The sequence below is a fragment of the Lynx canadensis genome, chromosome B1 (genome assembly GCF_007474595.2).
Source record: "Lynx canadensis isolate LIC74 chromosome B1, mLynCan4.pri.v2, whole genome shotgun sequence".
NCBI classification, from domain to species: Eukaryota; Metazoa; Chordata; class Mammalia; order Carnivora; family Felidae; genus Lynx; species Lynx canadensis.
Window position 1 is genome coordinate 155,904,290 of NC_044306.2, and position 22,654 is coordinate 155,926,943.

General features: G+C 34.4%; 1 protein-coding gene across 10 annotated transcripts in view; it reads right to left on the reverse strand.

Annotated features, from left to right (window-relative positions):
- Window positions 1-22,654, reverse strand: part of ADGRL3 (adhesion G protein-coupled receptor L3) — an 820,040-nt gene that overhangs the window by 272,902 nt on the left and 524,484 nt on the right. For 7 of the 10 annotated variants that reach the window (XM_030313795.1, XM_030313792.1, XM_030313789.1 and 4 more), the window contains 2 exons: window positions 11,494-11,508; window positions 8,572-9,372 (listed from right to left, as the gene is read on the reverse strand). In XM_030313795.1, coding sequence (XP_030169655.1) covers window positions 8,572-9,372; window positions 11,494-11,508 — 816 coding nt within the window. The remainder of the gene's footprint in view (window positions 1-8,571; window positions 9,373-11,493; window positions 11,509-22,654) is intronic. The other 3 variants (XM_030313793.1, XM_030313791.1, XM_030313786.1) reach the window with 1 other exon arrangement.

A 22,654-nucleotide genomic window follows, 5' to 3' on the forward strand; every position in this document is an offset into this window, starting at 1 on the left:
ACTTAAAGACCTGTTTCCTGAGGGAGAGGCTGGGAGGGAAGGAAGGAAGGAAGGAAGGAAGGAAGGAAGGAAGGAAGGAAGGAAGGAAGGAAGGAAGGAAAGAAAGAAGGGCCAATCAATTATTGGTCTTCTGACTTAAACCCAGTTTTGACCTCCTGCTTCTGCTTTCTACAGCAGGTCAGATTTTGTGGATGAATTTCATCTCTGGCTTTTTCTTAGTATTTCCAATTTCTTAGTATTTCCAATTTCCAATCCACTTTCAAGCTTCCTTTCCACAAACGATTACCACTTATGTCTCTTGGTGGGCTTCTCTATAAAATATAAAACTCTAAATATTTTGTTTAATATGTAAATATGTCTGCTATATGGCAATCTTATTATAGATTTTGAAAAGTTTACTGTTTTAAAAATCAGTCTGTTTTATATTTTTATTAAATACAGGTTTCCAAATAAAAGTGCCATTTTCTTTTTTTCTCAAAGGAAAAAGTTTCTTCAAAGACATTTCTTATCTTTTCAAAAAAATAGCAAAAAAGATCAATTTAAGTCATGAAATCAACCAATACCTAACATTTCATTCATGCTTGTGTATATTTGGTAGAATTGTTTTTTCTAACATTATTTCTAAAAATCTAAATTTTAAGGCTAAAATATTTCCATCACAAGACACTTTGGAGAGAAAGGACTGGATAATTTTAATTTGTATCTTACCTGAGATATGTGGATGCAAAAAGTTTGCCCATGAATTTGTACTACTGAAGAGAATAATGAGAAACAGGCAGAGTTCTTATTAAGCAAATAAAAGGGAAATGTTCTCCACTTGTTTTCAGGAAAATCTGACATGTTTCTTCCCAAAAATTATACAGCATATATTTTACCTATCATTTATGTATCTTAAATTATTTGGTCATTAATCACTATAATTTGAGAATTAGGCTTCCTGATGGAAAAGCCATTAAGAAGGAAATACCTTGGTCCTTATATTCGTACTTTTTTTTTTTTTATTCGTACTTTTGATTGTCACTCTATTCTCAAGTACTTGAACATTATCTAAAATTTGAAAACAAAACAAAACAAAACAAAACACAAAGAAATAAAGCAAATGTCAGACTTTGCTTTATAACAAAATCAATTCTCGTTTATCCGTGGCACTGTGGACGGAAGCAGAGCATTCTGAAGCGGAACCTTTGGATAATCAGAAATCTCATTTTAGTCACTATCGCCAACCCTGAGGAGATGTGCTGATAACGAAACTATTTCACTTCCACCTGTCTGCCCTCTGCTGGACGTGCTAACGAGCAGTGAAATGGCTACAGAAGGGACAGCTGGTGTGAGTGGGAAGCTTATTCACAAGTCATCTTTTTATGACTGTGTGTTACATGGAGAAATGATTTTGATTACACTTCTAATAATGCTACATTTATCAGGGACATCACTCTGTAGGGAAAAAAAATATAATAAGTTAGTATCATCTGTGAACCTTTTTATCCTCGGCATCTTATCTCCTACACATCAGATTAATGGCTAACACTGGACTCATCGGCTGTAGAAAGGCAGGTCAAGTTTTGCTTTGTACAGGACTGTGATTTGATATTCAGAGCCTGAGAAGCAAAAGGTGTCATTCTGAAAGGGTTTAACCTTCAATTATGAAGACAGAAAAATACAAGAAAAGTAAAAACAAACACAAGAGAATTCGGCTGGTGTGAAACGGCAGCGGAATAGCTCTTGCAAATTTTGCAAGTTTTGGCTGTACTCCCTGAAAAATCACCAGCAGCAACGCCCTTCAGGCAGCAGCTGTCACTACAGGCAATGAAGCAGCATTGAGAGGAAGAAGGGGGGCTCCTCTGCAGACAGGGAAACAGCTGATGCATAAAAATACAGACTGGGATGAAATTAGCAACAAGTAGCTGACTATTTTTTCTTTTTGTAAAGTTCACTCAGTTACTAAGATAGATGTAAATTAAACTTTAGAGACAATGTGGCATCTCAAGTGGAACTGTGAAGTAATCATAACCCAGAGGCTCAGGACAAGTTTGATTTAAGATCACACTACTTTCAGGCTCTGTTTTGTGATTAGGGTGCATCATATTTAACTAAACCGTTCAGGAAGCGAATTCAGCTACCTATTAAACACGTGACAGTTTCAAAATGCTCAAGATTCTCTGCCCAGCACTCACATTACTCAGCTGTCAAAGTAAAGGGCTCAGATATATGATGTGAAAATTACATTTTAACGAGGTGTCATGTGTGTTTAAAGTTCTTATTCATCACTACATAGTCACAGCTTTTACTGGAGACACAAATGCACCTAATTAGCATATTATAAGGACAGAAGGTTCACCTTATCTGCATTGTTAAACTGTTATGTGTAGGCTTTTTGTTGCTGTTTTAGATTCTATTATCCTCAGCATATATAAGAATGGATACATTTACATAATCTGAAATGGCTTTCAAGAAAATATGGATTGTGTTAGGGAAGCAGAAGAACAGGCATAAGACAGTAACTACATGTCTTTATTGTTCTGTCGTTCATACTGATTGTTTGATGTATTTCACTAAATCTCAACCAGTAGACTTTGAGATGTGTTAGGCATGCTGATTTTAGGAAATTTTTGGAAGTGAGCTTCTCTGCCTATTCTTACTGTCAACCTAAATCTACTCCCTCCTTCTTTAGTAGAAAATACTGGAAAACATCTGTATATTTGACAAGGGAAGTATAGAAGTTCTGTGGACAGTTCAGAAGCAAACTGGAAAAGCCAACAAAAAGGTCCCATGTTCCACTGCCAGTCATTAATGAATAATGGACTCAGCACAAGGCAGTTTGTGACAAAGAACTAAAGAGTTAAAGTCAGTCTGTATGTCACTTATAACAGCTAAAGGGAAGTGATGCCACTGATTCCCCCACACTGCATGTATCAGGATTCAGGTAGTTCTAAAATTATTTATAATGCCAACCTGAGAATCATTCAAATAACCTGTGAAACAGCTTAGTATTGTTTGGAGGGTTTTAATGTCTATCTTACAAAACAGCTAACTGAAAGCAGTGAAGAATGTATAGTTCATATTGAATTTTATAAGATAGGAAGGATAAAGGCTTAGTTAAAAGTGCATCTGAAGAAATTTCTAGATCTGATAGCTCTAGGTTTGGTTTTCTGCTCAGAAAAGAGAAAGCACTTTTGCATTCACTTGTGCATTTACTTTATACTCAGGTGCTAATGCTTACAAGCATTTCTGATACAGGTGCCCTGAACTGATTCAGCTGTTGAGACAAAATGTATTTTGAACAGAGCATGATTATTACTCATTTCTGAATATGCCACACGTTCCATTTTCTCTGAGTTGAAGAAAATCCTGGAACTCGTCAACTGAAAAATTTGAGAATACGTTCTGAATGTGAAAGTCATTGAACAGTTGCTCACTTTCTTCCCTCTTCTAAGACTAGTGACTTTAATTTCTTCTAATTACTTCTGAAAGAAAGCGCATTAGGTGTTAATGTGCTTTGGCACCTCTCCTTAACACCTGCTCAACTTCCTTTAGGTTACCAAAGCTCAATATAATCTTCGTGAAGAAGGGAAGAAGCTGGGTGCAGGTGGTGGGGGTGGGGAATAACTGGGATGACTCATACAACTTCTAGATTATAGGAGAGTGAGGCAAAGAGTGAAGATGACAACCTGAGAAGCATATGTGCAATTTTTCCTTTTTAAGTCTATTTAGAGAGAGACAGAGAGAGATAGAATCTGTGCGAAGGGCACAGAGAAAGGGAGAAAGAGAATCCCAAGTGGGCTCTGAGCGGTCAGTGCAGAGCCCCAACCAGGGCTCGAACCTACCAACCGGTGATCATGACCTGAGCTGAAATCAAGAGCCAGACACTTCACTGAGCCAGCCAGGTGCCCCTGCATACATGTAATCTTTTTTTTTTTAATTTTTTAATGTTTATATTTGAGGGACAGAGAGTGCACGAATGGGAGAGGGCAGAGAGAGAGGGAGACACAGAATCTGAAACAGGCTCCAGGCTCTGAGCTGTCAGCAGAGCCCGATGCGGGGCTCAAACTTGCAGACCGTGAGATCATGACCTGAGCCAAAGTCAGAGGCTTAACTGACTGAGCCACCCAGACACCCCATGCATACATGTAATCTAGTTAAACAAATTTTAGGACTAATATTCGTATTTTCATAATATTCCGAATATTAATATGTATTTTAATGCATTCTTGTATTTCCTAAATCATTCAACAAATCTTGGCAGAGCACCCACTATTTATTTACCAAGCACTCTATAAAGACCTGTAAACCAAAGTGACTGAAGCTATATCAGCAAGATTATTTCAATGTGAATCAAAATCTCATTAGTTCTGGAACAAAAGCTTTTTGTAAGCTGGAAATTCTTTGCATTTGTATGTTCTTTACCATTTGAGGCAGAACTCTATTATTAAAAATTGTTTTTACAAAATGTGCAGGTATAAATTATGTGAATAGCAATATGAATAAATACGGACTCATTTTCCACTACATTCATGCTGGAAAACTACAGAAAATGCTGGCAAACTTGCATTAATATAATGCAGAATAAATGATGACAGTTTTGAAAATGTTTTTAGGCAGAAAGGAGAACAAGTTTGAAGCATTTTAAAACTTTGTCCAGAAGAATAGGCCCATTAAAGCACTTTTCAAGGAGAAACTTCACTTAAAATTAACAACTGAGCATTTGAAAGACAAGTTTAAAAAATAAAATTAATTAATTTAAATGGCTATGGTTGAAAACAACCTGTTTCACCTACCACCATTCCCAGGATGGTTTCATTTGAAAAAGAATACAAACAAATGTCCCTAACGAAAGGCAGCGGGATTAGCCTTTTGAGAATGGGTGCTGGGAAAAGTAAGGGAGCAAAGTGAAATGACTTCTGAAGCTACTTTTTAGGATATTTCTGAGATACCATTTTCCTTGATATTCTTCCTTAAAGTTTACCATTTCAAAATTTTAAAAAGGACTCTTGTTAAAAAAGAAAATGCATATGATTTCATGGTTGAAGAACAGATACAACTTTTTAGAGCACACATCTACAGCAATCTTACAGTGAGAAGGACAGATTAGATTTGCATCTAGAGAGTGCCTGGCCTGTGGGGATACTGAGGTCGCTTCCACCAGAGGAACAAATCTGGCGACACAGCCTCAGGAAACACACTTTCCACGACAAGTGTCACAGGAGGGAACATGAATCTGGAGTTGAGCTGCCCTTCAATCACTGGGCAGGTTTTGAGTAATATGAGTTATAGTGACTTAGTTTCCTCATTTAGAAAATGTGGCTGGAAATGATTTTTGTAGGGTTGGTGTGCAGCTGTTTGATTGTTATTGCATAGATCGTCTCATTAAAATCTAACAATAATTTCCAGAGGTGGGTGTTATTTTTTCCATGTTATAGTTGAGAAAACCCAGACCAAGAGGCTGAGCAATTGTGTCCACAGTCAACACCACAGGCAGAATTCAAGCCCAAGTCCTTCAGACTCCCAGGCTTGTACAGAGCTGCATGCTACTTGTGTGGACGTTTCACCCAAGGATTGCTATATATACAAGAGGAACATGTTTGCCCCTTAACTTCTAATACCCAGATCTTTCAATGTATAGAAAAGTGATATTTAGTAGAAGTAGAGCACAGATACCCCTTTGCATAAAAGCTTCAGAAGTGTGAATTTTCATTGATTTAGAGCAAAAATAGCCTGCTTCCAACAGATGGCAACAGCAAACACGCTTCAGATTACAAACTCAGAATTAGACTTCTTGACCCTAACATATTCATGGGAAGTTGGCTTCTGTACATAAACATGTAAGAAGATCCATAGTAAGAATTTACTACAGGCAATTTCTTTGAAAAATGTCAGCCTAATTTACTAAAGAAAAACACCCACCTGAAACTGTCTGTGAGGAGTAAGACAAACAGCCTCTATCAATGCTAATTGAAATTCTCACATCCACACCGACGATGCATAAAATTTACTTCTAACAGTTATTCTTTCACCTTTAAACTGCAGTAAGTCCACACCAAAATACTAGCTTTTCAATCTCAGCATTCATGCATGGAAATTGATAATATTTCTTGCGATTATATTTACAAATTTAATACAGATGAAATCGTACTCGTTGCAAAACAGACAAGGTCTTCATAGATGGAATCTTACTCACTGCAAATCAGACAAGGCCTTTATTGTCTTATAAAAGAGAGAAAACTGAATCTCCTGGCATAAGTTAGGAATTTGTTTCAAAAGCTGAACTTTATCATTTCTCAATGTTTACCACTTTAATATCATCCTTTTAACAAACCTGAATACTAGTACGTTTGGGCAAAATAGTTCATATTTTAACTCCCATAAAGAGACAGACACATAACATCAAATGAAATAGTGTACTTTTCCTTATGTCCACAATTACAAAGACTTATCCTATATATGTATACACACATATGAGTTTATTACTGTACATTAGAAAAATCTTTGTGTCATGCATCTAAAATGAGACTATGGGGGCGCCTGGGTGGCGCAGTCGGTTAAGCGTCCGACTTCAGCCAGGTCACGATCTTGCGGTCCGTGAGTTCGAGCCCCACGTCGGGCTCTGGGCTGATGGCTCAGAGCCTGGAGCCTGTTTCCGATTCTGTGTCTCCCTCTCTCTCTGCCCCTCCCCCGTTCATGCTCTGTCTCTCTCTGTCCCAAAAATAAATAAACGTTGAAAAAAAAAATTTAAAAAAAAAAATAAATAAAAAAATAAAATGAGACTATGGTATCACCTTGCTCTTTAAGGATAAGTTAGAAAGCTAAGAAATTGATTCAATTCATCAAATCTAAATCTAGAATGCTAATTAAATATAACCTATTCATTATTCTATATAAAAATAATGTATAATATTTTCTATAAATAAAATTTGAAGTATGTTACCATCCCTTCTTCACTGATTAACCACAAAATATGAATTATTATTTCTTTGGAGGCAATTAGAAATTACGTCTAATGTAATTTAAACGTCAGAAAAGGCTAAGAACCACACAGAGAGTTTTCACTAACAAGATATAGATTTTAATTCAAGAATATCACAGCTACGAAAAAAATATTTTCTCAGAGTACTGCAGATGGTTGATTCTTGCTTAGGTTTTCAACTGAAGGGTGTCTTGAATTGAAAAAAAAACTTACCTATACAGGGATGAGCCAGGTACTGTACTAGGTCTAGTAGATTTTTTGAGGATTTAGTAAGGAGAAGTTGCTTTTGTTGCTATTGCATATTTAGGCTTCTCCTTCCATAAGAGGTAGTTCAATATAATACCAGCATTGCTGGCTATGGAAAGAACTGCTGTCACTGACCAAGGCCTTTCAGATTAGAGAAAAGGCCAACTAATTTCTCATTCTATCAGAATAAGAAGTGGAAAGCTATTCATTCATTCATTCATTCATTCATCCACTTATTCAACAAAGAGTTACTAACCCTTTATTTTATATATGCCACATATATACTAGTGTAATATATATATATATATATATATATATATATATATATATATATATATATAAAGGATGGGCAAAGGTCACTGGCCATATGGAACTTAGAATCTATTTGTGTAAGAAGATATGTATATAATGAAATAGTTAGGAAGCAGAATGGCATGCTAGTAAAAGCATGGTAAAAGCAATGCAGAAAATAAGTAATATTAACATGTAAACACTGAAAGACAGAATATAATCTATGAACTGCTATATTACTATCAAAATTCAGATATCTGTACCTTAGTTTTCCATTACACTTTATCATGAAGAAGAGCATTATTGGTAGTTAAAATAATTGAATCTCTAAACTAAGATAATTCTTTTCAGTTATATAAATAAAAGTTTAAGATAATAGAGCAATTTGTCACAATCTTTAGACGATATTAAAAGGAAACAGTATGTCCTAGAGAGGAAAAAGACAATTTCAAATAATTGAAATTAAAAACTATTTGTAGTGTGCTCAAAATAGTGTTTTGCTTTGTTGTTTCTTACAAAATTGAGGTCTGTTTTTTCCTCTATTTACCAGTTATAAACATTTTTCTGTATACGTCCAATTAGGTACATACACTCAGACATATCTACACTCGAACTGACAATGTTCCCAATAGGAGTGGTCATATACAAAGCTGTCTGCAAAGTGAATATATTGGCGTAGGGCTCCCGAAGCATCATATCAAGGCAGCCCTTGACATTTTTCCAAGTGGAGAGGGCATGTCACAATTAATTAGACAGGATGGCATTCTATTTTAGCAAAGCTTTTGTGCACTTCCCTACACAAAGAGCTAACCAGCTGATAATAAAAATGTCCTTCAAGAAGCGCTTAAGATTGGAGACTAAGCTACACAAAGAAGAGAAAGTTTCTTATACCTTTTTTTTAACAGCTGAAAGTGATTAATGACAACATTTTTAGACAAAAAGACAATGAACAATTTGCAGGTACATAGGCCAGAAGGAAGACAATAAAGGTAGTCTAATCATATGTACAAGAAACTTATTGAAAACAAACTATAAATATTTCCCCCTTGAGTATCATCAAAAGTCAAACTTACCTGATCGACTATCCAGAGGTCCAAAATCCAAAGAGTATTTCACGACGTGATAGTTGTTCCAAACATAAAGAAGGTTGTCCCTGGGGTTGTAATCCACAGCCGCTATGTACTGGTATGAATTGGGAAATGGTACATCCACCAAACTATCCTTACTTTGGTCAGTGTTATAAATGTAGTCAATCTTATTCCCTGTGGCCTCATTGTCATCATCCTCATATACAGATTTGACCACATACAGAATCCCGCAAATCATAAATGCGTTGGAAGCTGATCTTTTATCATATGCAGTATCCCATGTCCCTTCAATCCGTAGAGTATAAGGGTTCAATTGACTAATGACAATTTTACCATTGTTTTGTTCTGTTGCATAGATCACCCAGAGCCCATTTTCATCCACTGCCAGGTCTATGTCAGATTTGCCTCCCCATCGGTAAGGAGAGGTATCATGGTAATTGGCATTTGCTATGATAGCCTCTCCACTCTTTATCCTAGTCCGCAAATCAAACTTTACTATGTTCCTGGTGCGTTCTTTGTTGAAAAACAAAGCTCCATCATACACTACAAATCCTGTGCCATCCACCCTGTGAGGGAGCTTGTAGGTTGTAGTTGGCCTTCCAGCAATGAAGTCATCCTTGGATGAGTACTCAGTCAGGGTATCAGTTCTGTAGGGAGTCCAGGGCATATAATAAATCTTGTCAGAAGCCTGCAGAGGGTCTTTGCACCATGCCCCAGACTGGTGGTCAGATTCAAACAAATGTTCACTCTGGTATACTCCTTTTAGTAGTCCAGGGCAAAGAAAAACTGTTGGAAGGGAAAGAGTTACAATAATAAATATATTAATTTTAATATTGTCACATATTCTTAGTTTTTACCAAATGGACTGTACTTCTAACAAGAGATACCCACCACCACTTAATTATTTTGCTGCATTCTTCTGAGTATGCAAACCGTCTTACATATTGATTTTGACTTTTGTTCAAAATCATTTTGATTTCATCTGCTGAAAAATGTGGCCTCTCCATGAGTAGTTGTGTTTTCCTTTGATTTTTACCTTTGTAAACATGTTATACAATATTTTTGGATATACATATATAGATGTGATGTACGCCTATGTATTTTACAAATACAAAGGTGTATATAGAATATTTTTACTTATCTTATTTGGAAATTAAATATATGTATATTGATTTCACTCTGATATTACCCATTCAATAATTTATCATTAAGAAATAAATATAAATCCAATAGTAAATAAGTATAATAATAAAGGAAAAGCAAAGCCCTGTAGTACAGGCCACTGAATCTTCTAGCAAAAAAACTCTTAAAGCTTCTATAGCACACACAGAGCATGCAACCCATACAATTAAAAATGAGTGATGGATGGATACTGGGAGGAAAAAGAGAAAGGAAGAAAAAGAAAGGAAAGAAGGAATAAGAAGAAAAGATGAAAGGTTACAGAGAAGAACCCAAGATCTAGATTTTAATCAGTTAAAAATGTCCTGTTAAATACAGTAGTATTGGAACTTAAAAACATGTACCTTTTACTGTTACATGAGAAGAACATTAAAAAACAAGATTACTTGCTACAATATTTTGCTGCTCATACTTCAGATCGAAAATGGGCAGGAATTATCTGATTCATTTGATTTTTAGTATGATTCAGTAGCGCATTCTGTGAATAGTGGTAAGAAGTTTTGGCTGGCTTGTAATGAAGGGACCATAAAGCAATGTTTCCCAGAGAGTGGTCCTTGAAGCACCTGTTTCAAGTGGATATTACACAGAAAGAAAACAGGGATCCTTAGGCATATGTTTAAGAAATATCATATTAAATAGAATTGTGGCAGAGACTTGAATAGCTTTAGTGCATTAGCGAATCTCCAAGGCAGAAGTGAGGGGGGGTGAGCAAATTTCACAAACTAATTTGATCGTGGAGCCCCCTTCCACAGAGCCTGTTTAAAGTGTAGTGTTCTGTTGAACCTGCTATGGGAAACACTGCTCTAGTATTTTTTGCAAAGAAAACACACTGAAAAATAATCATGCAGTCCACTGTTATGATTGAAGTGATTAGAACTGTATTGGATAGAGCAATTAAGAAAGCATAAGGAATTTGGATGTTGACCCATATTTTAATGATTAAAGTATTATTCTCTTGTTATTAGTGATTAGGTGTTCAACAGCAACTATAAGCCTGGATCCAATGGAAAACAATCTGAGATAAAACTCAGCTAGGATGTGCAGGTTATTAAAAAGGAAAGTATATTATTAAAGTGCCCAAAGTTTTACTTTTGTAGAAATGAAAAGTTTCAGGGCAAAGTTGGCTACCAAAATCTTCCATAGCAAAGATAGAGGGCCATCATCAATTTATACTCAGTAATAAAGTTGATGATTAGAAGAATTTCACAGGATTCTAATATGATGGCTATAATTATAAAGAATTGGATAGGCCTTGTGTCACCATTGCATATAAACTTTAGGTTTGTTAATAATCAGCCCATGGTAACTAAATTAATTTATTATAAGGCATTTCAGAAAACTATCTCCCCTTTTCCCCAAGTAGTTAAAAATTAAAGGAATGGGGAAAATCACACCAGAGCTATGGAAAATTATCTAGTAGAGAAATAAAAACAGATCTAAAGTATTCACTATCCATCACCGTCTACCGGATTTCTAACTACTTATTTAAAAGTAAAGAGGAAGAAAATGCACGGTTGAAATTTTTACATGATTAAACTGTTTTAGGATAAAAGGATCAAACCAGCACTGGTCATCACAACAGATTAAAGTGAAGTTGAGCAGCAGAAGTAGTAAATAAATTTTCATAAAATCGATAAGAATTAATACAAAATTATTTTAACTAAATGTTAAACTGTTAAATAACTTAGCCTATAAATAGTATATAATTTATGAAAGGTATTTAATTACCTTTTTGTTCCACTTCTATTGGAGAGAGAGAAGTACAGAGAGAAAGGAGAAAAGAGAATAGATTAATGGTACGGTATTGGCCAAGCACTTTTTATTCACCTCTTCCAAACTGAAAGTTAATAATTTATTTCATTCACACTTGCTTTTTGAACATAATGTTTTTTTAAAAAAACATTTCCCTAGTAAAATTATTTGTTAAAAAAGCAACCATATTATAAACTTAAAAAAATATAGTACAGACTTGGAAAATGTAAGGCAAAAGTTAATCAAGCTAAGATTGAAAAAAACAAAAAAACAAAAAACAAAAAAACACAACATACAATTCCAAACTATAGACATAGGAAATTAAGATTCATAATAAGAACACCAATATTTCCCTTTTAAAGTTAGGAAGGTAATTATACATATAAAGCTTTCAAATAGTTTGACTTGCCTCATTTATAAAATATTACAGTTTATATCACCATTTAACATAATAGTCTTGCTTTTTACCCATCTCAAGGATTGATCTCTTCAGAAGAAACTACTCTGTAACTTGTTTCATAAGGCCTAAGATTTTCCATGTCAGTTTTATGAGAAATAAACCTCATGTGGTACACATTAACACGGAATTCCCTCACACTAAATAATGGATTCAGAATCTTTATTGAAGAAACTTCTCTCCCTCCCACTCATCAATATTTGATATTATGGAAAAATATCTTTCAGAAAAATCTGTTATCAGAGGGTTGACATAAATCATGAGCCACCTGTTCTGGCCTTTTCTGAAATTCTTAACTGAATCAACATACTCTTGTAAGAATAAATTCAGATCCTCAACCATGTTATGGCTATGCCATAACAAATTAGATCCCATTATTATTTTTAAGGTACTGACCAATTCAGGTCAGGGAAAATTCTGGGAAATTGTAGCATTCATGTAACTGATCAAGCAGCATCTTGTTTATCTTATGAACATTTCTCTCATTAGAGACAATTTGCCCAAATCACAAAAAAAGAAAAAAAGGACCAACAAAAAACAAGAGGAAGAGTTGGAGGGGGAATGGGTTCATAACACAAACTTAAAAATCACAGATTGCAAATGATAGAAGTCTAAAAACTTTCAACAGAATGGATAAACCAAAACAGTATTGCACAATAAATAAAACTCTAAGGAAGTTTCAAAACACAGGAGAAATACTGTTTGGGTAATTGCATTTAGGTGAGATTTTGTGCTTTGACCTAAGCTGTTGTCTTCTGTTGTCAAAATCACATTCATTTCTCCCCATTCACTTTTTTGAAAGCTCAATGTTACATGTGTTAGAACACAAAGCTAGTATATGCCAAAAGTTATGCTTAAGAAGTTGCAAATGTAGTTTTTTAAAAAGATTCCTTATCTCATTAATATACAAATCTTATTTTAATAGTATTTCTAGGACTCTTTTAGCAATTCTATACTCTTACAATTTATCATTATGTTCAATCTTTATTGAGTGACTGCAGTGTTCATTGGACTATATGCCTCACTACATATCAGTTAAACTCTTAAGACATGCACTTCATGCTCTGACTAGAATACTAACAAATTTGGGTTCAGAATGACAACTAGAAGAAGCATAACTAAGCACCTTAAGAAATTATTCAATCAATAGTCTCAAAAGTTTGGACTCAAGGCACATTACAATGAAAATGGAGGTTGGGAGTGGGAAGTCACACTAAAGTTGACATTTTTTTCAACAACTAGGTTACAAAAGAATTTCTTGAACTAATTTTGTTCCTTGAAATACATCTAAATATATATCCTTTTGAGAACTGTATATAGAAGGTTTATATTCTGAAACATCAAATGTATACTCATACAACTTGAGTTTTATTTTACATAAAACTCTTCATATTATTCTAAAGCACAGTTACCCTAACTTCTTGGCAATTAGTATTTCTCTTTTCAACAACTACTAAATGAAGAAGGTGGGATATGTGATCAAAAGTATTGATATTTGTTATTCTCATCGCTTCTCTGCCTTTTGGTTAAGATCAAGTGATATTTGTTATTCTGTAAATACTATCTTACAATTTAATGGATATTGTTATTATTTTTAAAAATTTTAATGGTTATTTATTTCTGAGAGACAGACAGAGTATGAGCGAGGGAGAAGGCAGAGAGAGATGGAGACACAGAATCTGAAGCAGGCTCCAGGCTCTGAGCTGTCAGCATAGAGCCTGATGCAGGGCTCGAAACCACAAGCTGTTAGATCATGACCTGAGCCAAAGTCAGATGCTCAGCCAACTGAGCCACCCAGGCATCCCTGGATATTGTTATTTTAAAGAACTTTTACTTCTATCTTCTCAATTGTCATTAGGTAAAATTTTAATGCTCTGGTCTCAGTCCAAGAATTGGTATAAGCTGTAGCTTAAGTAAAGCATACTTCTGTTACTTGCTGGTTACTCAAAATTAAGATTTATTAGGCAGTTTCACTTTGGAGAAAATTATTGTGTTCTTGACTATGTCATGACTGGCTGTAGCTCATTTATCATTTATTTGCTATTTTCAAGACTCTAGTAAAACAATCCTATAATTTAAGTAGAAACAAGCATACACAAATCATATTCCCTTTAACAAAAATTGGCAAGGCAAACATAATTTGTCACTGAAAAGCTCAGTAAGATTGAGGATTAGCCAGTCACTGTCCATCATGTGGTTCTGACTCTAGAAGCTTCTTTCCCTTGGGGAAACAAACAAACAAACAAACAAAAAACACTCATACAAACAAACTGTATGGACACAAGTTAACACCCTTGACACTATATCCTTCATAATGCCTGGTGCATAAGTACTCAGTGAATAGCTGCTGAATTAATATATAAACCAAATAGAGGTGATTAATTCTGCTTCTTAATGTTTTTTTTTTTTCAACGTTTATTTATTTTTGGGACAGAGAGAGACAGAGCATGAACGGGGGAGGAGCAGAGAGAGAGGGAGACACAGAATCGGAAACAGGCTCCAGGCTCTGAGCCATCAGCCCAGAGCCCGACGCGGGGCTCGAACTCACGGACCGTGAGATCGTGACCTGGCTGAAGTCGGACGCTTAACCAACTGCGCCACCCAGGCGCCCCTGCTTCTTAATGTTTTAAGCATGTAGTAAAAAGAAAAAAATGGTGAAAAGAATCTAGATTTGCTATATATAATCATATGTGCAATGTATTATCTGTACAATGCCTTTGTATTTTAATGGATGTGGAGGAAGGTGCAATTCATGTGCAATATGTATCTCCAACTAATTAAGTGTAAAACTGGAGGGAAAAAAAGGGAAATAAGAAAAACTATACGAATAGTCTTGAGAATTATATCGGAGAGAACAAAATGTTGCTATAAAACAGCCTGTAATGATCTAAAAACACAGACCAAAAATACTCCCTTCTCTCCTCTCTGTAATGAGATCATAAATAAATGAATCGTACAGTGAGATCTGTGTTCAGCCTTCTTCAGTACCTCCTGTCTTTTGGTCTGGTCCAATATCCTGAATTCTGGCATTATAGTGTCACTGTTCATTTCCAATCCTCTGTGGAACTAGTTACTCTCTTTTTTTCTCTCTTCACTTTTAATCCCCAAACTATTTTTATTGTCCATTCAGCCTCTGCAAATATGTTTATATATTTCCTCAAAGTGATTTCCTTGTTGTCCTTTGTCAAACTTAATGTTGTAAGCTATATCCTGTGGTTAGAGTAAATGACAAATTCAAACTAAGGGTAATTTTATTCTGTATAAAAGGCAGAAACAGGAAAGAAAAAAAGACTAGTAAATTTTCTCTTTATTTCCCAACAGTTCATAAAAGAGAAATAATATATAGCCAATAGCCATGTTATTGTTTAGAAAAAATAAGATGTTATTAGTTCTATCCATATCTATACCATATGCAGTACTTTTGAATTGCATTTTTTAATTAGAAAAGGTATGGATGAGAGAGCATATGCACGCATTGCCAGTCTTTTCCAAATTGCATTGCAAATTACAGAGAAATAAAATTGTTGCGTGCTAAAAATTGTTAGAACTAAATTGTCATAACTAAGAACTATGAAATTGTATCTAATTCTAATATAGGTTAAATTTTCTTTTATTTTAAACTGTAAGTCGTACTAGATATTTTCCATCCATGTTATATAATCCAGTGATGCCTCTATATTTCTGTAACATACAAATAAAAATGTTTATGGGGAACAAGAGATAGTTATACAACATTAAAAATTATAAGTACCTTTTTTATCATTTAAATTTATTATTATTTTAAACAGCATTATTTTCTTGGTTACATTTGGCTTGGACTATTAAAATACCCTTATCACTGGCCAGCTGGGCAGTGAAGGAGACAGCAATAAAGGAAACTAAGTGAGTAATAAAAAATCAGTCTTGGATGAAAATTTGCTGGTGTATCATCTATAAAAAAGGCCATCTATAAGTGAATAATCAGAAGTTTACAATAATACTTTCACTTCTATACCACTCTATACTTTAACAAAATGTTTTCATATGAATCACTTGATTTAGTTCTTCAAATAACACTGTGATGTGGTATTTGTTATTCCTACATCAAAGATGATTCAACAAAAACTCAAGGGTTAAAGGAGTTGACTAAGAAAACCTTGACAGATGGAAGAGTCTGTCATTTGTGTAATAAACACTGGCTCTCACTACCTGTAAACTCAATGTAAGTGTTTGTTGCATTCTTGCTCTCCATTTCCTTTCTGTCAAGAAATTCATGTGAGAGTGAACTTTGGAGGACATATTTAACACAAATGGAATCTTCCTGAGGGTAAGCACTCTGTTACAAGAACATTCGCTAAGAATGTACCATGTGCCATATATTGCCCTGAAGTTTTTCATACAGTACTCATTCAATCATCTCTGAGAAACCTTATGAAGTAGATATTCTCTTTATCTTAACTTTTCAAATGAAGAAACAGGTCCCTTCCATCTGTCTCAAAGAGGCACTGCTCTCTGATTAGTGAGTGGTAGAGTTGAAATTCAAATACAAGTGATCTTATCCATTGTTGCATCTCCAATATGCAGCACGTTAAGAAAAGCTCAATTAGTGTTTCTTAAGCCTCCATGCAATGATGAGTTGTACTGTAGTATTTTCAGGGAATGAGACTGCATGTCATATTTTTCAGGGCTTTTAACCCTGAGACTACTGATGCAAAGCCTCTCCAAAGAAGACAAAATAATAATAATTTTCTAAAAAAAGTTTCCTCATTTCTTGCCCAAGGAAACAAGATGTTTCTTATCACCAGAAACAAAAATGTGCTGAATACCTCATGTCCTGTTAATTCTCATTATTCTGAAACAGAGAAAATTCTCTTTTTCTATTTCATATACACCAATAAAATACAGAAGCACTTCAGTAAATAGAAATAAAAAAGACCTGTGAAGTTCATTAATTTTGGTATACTTCATATCAAAAATTCTGACAGACATTTGTCTCTTTCAGTAAATAAGGTGCTAATCCTTTATTTAATGAAAAGACATGGGTAATCTCTGCAGCTCAGCTTCTAAATTATGTTTTTCAAGTAATAGCCGTGCACTGGTGAATAAAAGTGCTGCCCAAGCACCTCTGTATTACAATGGCTTTATATAATGTGTTTCCAAAATTATTACCTTCTAATGAATTTCATCTTGGAGTGTGTAGATTGAAAATGTCAATAATTTACAAGATGCTTTCAGTAGCCACATTCTAATTCAAACACTTAAATACAATATCAATAGAGGGTGCAGAAACTGAAACTACTTTTTATTTTGTATTAACTTGCCATCCTTTTGATGGATCTGTAAAATCTTCCTGCTAATTTAGCCTTTTAAAAGAAAACGGTGCTATTAGTAGGCTCTTTGGAGAATATATCAGTAATAGCTTCTAGTAAAAATAATAATTTTTCTAAAATATTATTGGTAGTAAAGACAACATTACATTTGGTTCATCAATGATGTACCCCCATCATAATGACCTGTTACCACTGTGTAACAACAGCATGGCATTTAAAGTTGCTGAACAAGAAACAAAGGCAGAGTCCCCTCAGAGTGTGTAAGACTATAACGTATATTTATATTAGGTCCACTGAATGTACTTGTTATTTGCAAGACCCTTAGAGCTGTGAATACAGAGACATGTAATTATAATTATAACACCTAACTTACTGAATGTGTAACTATGTGAATAGTTTTCCTGAGGATCATTTTATTTAATCCTCAGAGAAACTTTGTGGATTTGGTGGTTCTTTTACGAACATGTTACAGACAAGGAACTGATCTCTGCCTCAGGAAAAATTGCAGTCTAACAATTGGTGATTTTCAGTGTACTTATTTACCAACAATAAGCTATTTTTAAATGCTTGCAGAGGAACTTGTGTAAAGAGATAAAAAACATACAAAAATAGAAGTGAGTAGCAGAGAGAGGGCATCGTTAAGAGAAGTTGTAGTTAAAAATAAAACAACAGTTTGACTACAAACTGTTCTAACTTCTTGTGTAAAATGTCATCCATTTGTTCCTGAGAAATATATTTTTGACTGATTCCTGCTACTAGGTTCTATGCATCCAGCTCTGGAGATGCAATAAATGAGATCTTTAAAATTAATCTAATCTAATCCTACATATTTAGTAAATATGTTGTAATTACTGTGGTTTGGGGGCTGAATTCTTTTAGATGTCATTTATTCTCAGCCAATATGTTACAAATAAAAAAAACAAATGAAGCCAGAGAATTAGATATTAGCCCCAAATCACAATTTACTTTTAAACTCTTAATAGTATTAAAAACAAATTATTAAGTAATGTAATATTTTTTATTTGTTTCACAATTTTATGTATTGTGAGGGCAGGAACGACTGCTCTAATTTTTTTTTAAATTTTTTTTAACGTTTATTTATTTTTGAGACAGAGAGAGACAGAGCATGAACGCGGGAGGGTCAGAGAGAGAGGGAGACACAGAATCTGAAACAGGCTCCAGGCTCTGAGCAGTCAGCACAGAGCCCGATGCGGGGCTCGAACTCACGGACTGCAAGATCATGACTTGAGCCGAAGTTGGATGCTTAACCGACTGAGCCACCCAGGCGCCCACGACTGCTCTAATTTTACTGATGAGAAAGATCAGAAGCTGAAAGAAATCAAGTTACTTTACTTTTTTTTTTTTCCTTTATTTTATTTTTTAAATTTTTGAGAGAGAGAGAGAGCACACACAGGATTTTTCCATTTCTATGTCTTATTAATCCTATAGCCTAATCATATTCTTCATAATGGTTTATTCATTCTTATTTCATATACTTCACACTTCCATATATTTTTCAACTTTCTCTCACTCTGTTGCCCTTGTTCAGAATGCCTCACATCTTCTCCTATTTCTAGTTAAGCCAAATTCTACAGTAGGTTCGAACTTCTTCCTTCATGATTACTGCTTTATTTAGCAGTCCCATGTTGAATAAATGCGTGATTTCAGCTTAGTTTGTGGGGAGGGAGGTGTCTAATAATGTTCTAGTCTGAGGGTTGGCAAACCTTTTCTGCAAAGGGCCAGATAGTATGTGACACTTTGAGAGACACATACAGGCTGCACTGCATAGCTGCTGTCATCACCGTTGTCGTCTTTTTTTTTTTTTTAACATCTCTTAATTAAAAAATGTAAAAGGTATACTTAGCTCATGGGATAGTAGAAAAACAATCCAATGGATGTTTATCCCATGACCACTGCTTGCCAATATCTATTCTAGTTCATTTCAATTATACTGTCTCATTTACCATTCTCTTGGCACCCGATATTTTTGCTTTCTCCTGGAAGCATTTGGAGGTTTTTGAAGGCAGAATAGTCTATATCATACAGGCATTACTGGATTAGATTTCATTGTCCTGTTATAAGTGGTGGTAAATAAATGTTGGCACTGACATGCTTTTAAAACCACAGGCAAATGGCTCCAAATATAAACTTCATATGGTTTTTTTCAATGATATCAACAAAAGAGAAGAAGACAAATCTTACAGATAGCAAAGCGTGTCTTTTATTTCTGCTAAGAAGGCACAAAAATTCTCCATAGGTAGAACATCTTATCCCTCTACAGTGGAGTCTGTTATCTCTTTAGCTACCTATATAACTGCACATTGCAAAATATTTATTCTACAATCAATTGCTACGATGATTTTGTAATCTCTGTGAAGTTTCTCCTTAATATTAAAACAATAAGTTTTAATATTAGTAAAATAGTAAATAATGCTATTTACTTAGCATTTATACTATATCAGCCTATTTGCCAAATATATTATCTATATCATCTTATTCAATCTTCACAACAACTCTGTTGAGATTATAGTCACCATTATACAGATGGGGAGACTGAGTACAGAGGCCATTAACTAGCAATTGGTAGAGGCGGTATTTGAACTTCTAAGCCTACACACTTAACCTCTATGCTTTGCTCTTTGGCTAATAAGAAAGGGATTAGGGCAAAAATAATGAGGATAACTAATATTAATTGAGTGCTGTTTACTAGCTTATGGTTTTAAATAATTTACGTATTATCCACTTAACAATTACATTACTGCCATAAAGTAGACAGTATTACTACTTCAATATTGGAAAAAAAGAAACCACGATACAGATAAATTAACATGACAGACCAGGATCCAATGCCAGGCCTCTGATATCAGAAACCAAGTGCTAAACCACTATCTTACAAGTACATGGTACTTGCATTATTTGTTATCGTTGAATAATTTCATTAACTGAGCGAGGGAATAAAGTTCTCACCTACCTCTATTACTTTCTAAGTGCCAGCCCTGCTCTACCCATTAAGTTATATTTAATGGGTATAGAAAATACCGTTTTTGATGTCCTGCTGTCAGTGACAATATCTGATTGTGATTTCAACAAAGAAACAAAAAGTTTTTCAAAGTTAGTATTAATAACTAGCAATAATGCATATTGAAAAAAATTATTATACTGATTTTTTGCTAAATAACTTCTCAGAACCATCTAGTTAAGGTCTGTTTTCAGACAAGAGGCTTTCTTTGGATATCTTTTAGGGCAGTGTCAGATTCCAGACTCACAAGGCACAGTTGGTCACTGTAAAGTGAGGGGCCAGTGTTTGACTTAAATCAATAATGTCTGCAGAGGTGAAACAAATGCAGGGGTAGAAGGGTTAAATGTGCCAAAAATGAAAGTGGTATACATAAAATCGTTTGCTACTTTTTTTCCTAATTGAAGGGGAAAAACCATGTTTTATTAATTTTGGAGCTTAGAAAACTATAGAAGTAGCAGTTTTCTCATAGGAGTTTCCTGTTTCTTTAATTCTTCAGGGTCCATCATAGTGTATCTGTGACAATTCTGTGTCAAGATGCCCCTGGCCCAGCCAAACATAGTTAATTGTGTAGTAAACAATTTCTACTTATTTCATACTTGCAGTGGAAAACATTCACAATGGGGTCTAGCTCAACAATGTTATAATATTTGACCCAGGAACTGTGTGCTCCTGAGAAAGAGGGCAGATTCTTCACAATCTGGTTTCCTTATGGACTTACGTCCTTCCTTTGAAAGACAGTGACAGAAGGAATAAAGATTCCTTAAACGAGAGTTGTGCATTAGCTAGGTCAAAGTGAGGTAACAAAATGAGCAGACAGCCCCCCAAATGTATGTAATGCAGTACAATACCCAAAGCTAAGATATTAAATCTAAAATTAAATTAAAACAAACAGACAACAAAGTGTGTTTTCCCTCCCATTCTTTATAACACTCAACCAACATCTGTTCAGTAATTCACTGAATGCACTTTTTGTTTATTTTACTGAAATGTGTCAGTTGAGAGGAAAAACAGAGTTTTAGGGAATGAAACAAGTCATTACATATTTATTTTCCTATTGGACTGGTGGCAACATACTTCACTGTCTGTTTAAACTAACTAGCCTCCAACTGTTTGTAGAAGCAGCTCCCTGTAAAGGATCATAAGAATGAATTCGCTGGTAAGAGCACCACGTAAGGCACTATCAGTGGTATAATATTATTAGTGTCTATTCTTGTTGTTTACTTTTTAGTGAAATAACCTTCCTTGGAGACAAAATTAAATAAGAAAGCAATTGATATCTAGTCAACTGCAGTTGGTATTTATTAAAATTTTAATTTCTTATGTGTAGGCGCAACATGAAGTATATACAATGATTATGAAGTATTTATGTAAGTACTATTATTATGTCTACTGTATTAGGTCATTATTTTAAAAAATACAACATTAAATACAAACACATTTCAGATAGAAAATATATCTCCTTAGAAACCCTCACACTGTGACATACTCTGTTAATCTACTAGAAAGTTAGTTGTATATATTCAAGGACTCTCTCCATTTTCTTCACTGCTGTGTCCCACCATCCAGAATAGTACCTGGAATGTGGAAGCTATTCAGTAAATAGTTTGAATTCGTTGAATCAGTACATCTCTTACCTTTGATGCTTTTGAATAAGTGGTATAACTTTACTCATATTACCAAAGGCAAAATAAAGGGAAACGAAATTTTAAAATAAAATGTAGATGTGGATTGTGTAACTGCTATGCTGAAGTGAATATTTTCTAAATATGAGGATTAATAAATCCATGTGATTTTTAGCTTAATATCTAATTACTAAAACAAAACAAAACAAAAAAACTACTATACTCTGTTCCATTGTGCTACATTTTGCAATAATGAATACTGAAAACAAAATAGCTTGCAATTTTGGGCATTTTTAAATATGAATGAATAAATGCATAATTTGAAACAAGCATTTACGACAACAATAGCTAACAGTTGTTGAATGTTTACTGTGTGAAAACACTATTAACTCATTTAATTATCAAAACAGCTCTTTAAGGTAAGTATATATTGTCACCATTTTATAGATGAAGAAAGTATGGGATAGAGAAATTAATTAACAAATCTTAAGGTCACAAATCTAGTAAGAAACAGAACTAGGATTTGAAAAAAGATAATCTTGGCTGTAAGATTTATGCTCATTGGATGGTCTGCATAGTCTCCCAAGAAGATTACTGGTCATTTTATATTGACTAATTTTTCTCACCCAGAAAACGAAGTAACACAATGGTTCAATACACTATTTCAAATTTAACAAAGTTTGAAAAATAGATTCAAAGTATGAGATTTTGCATGAAATCTCAAGTTGTG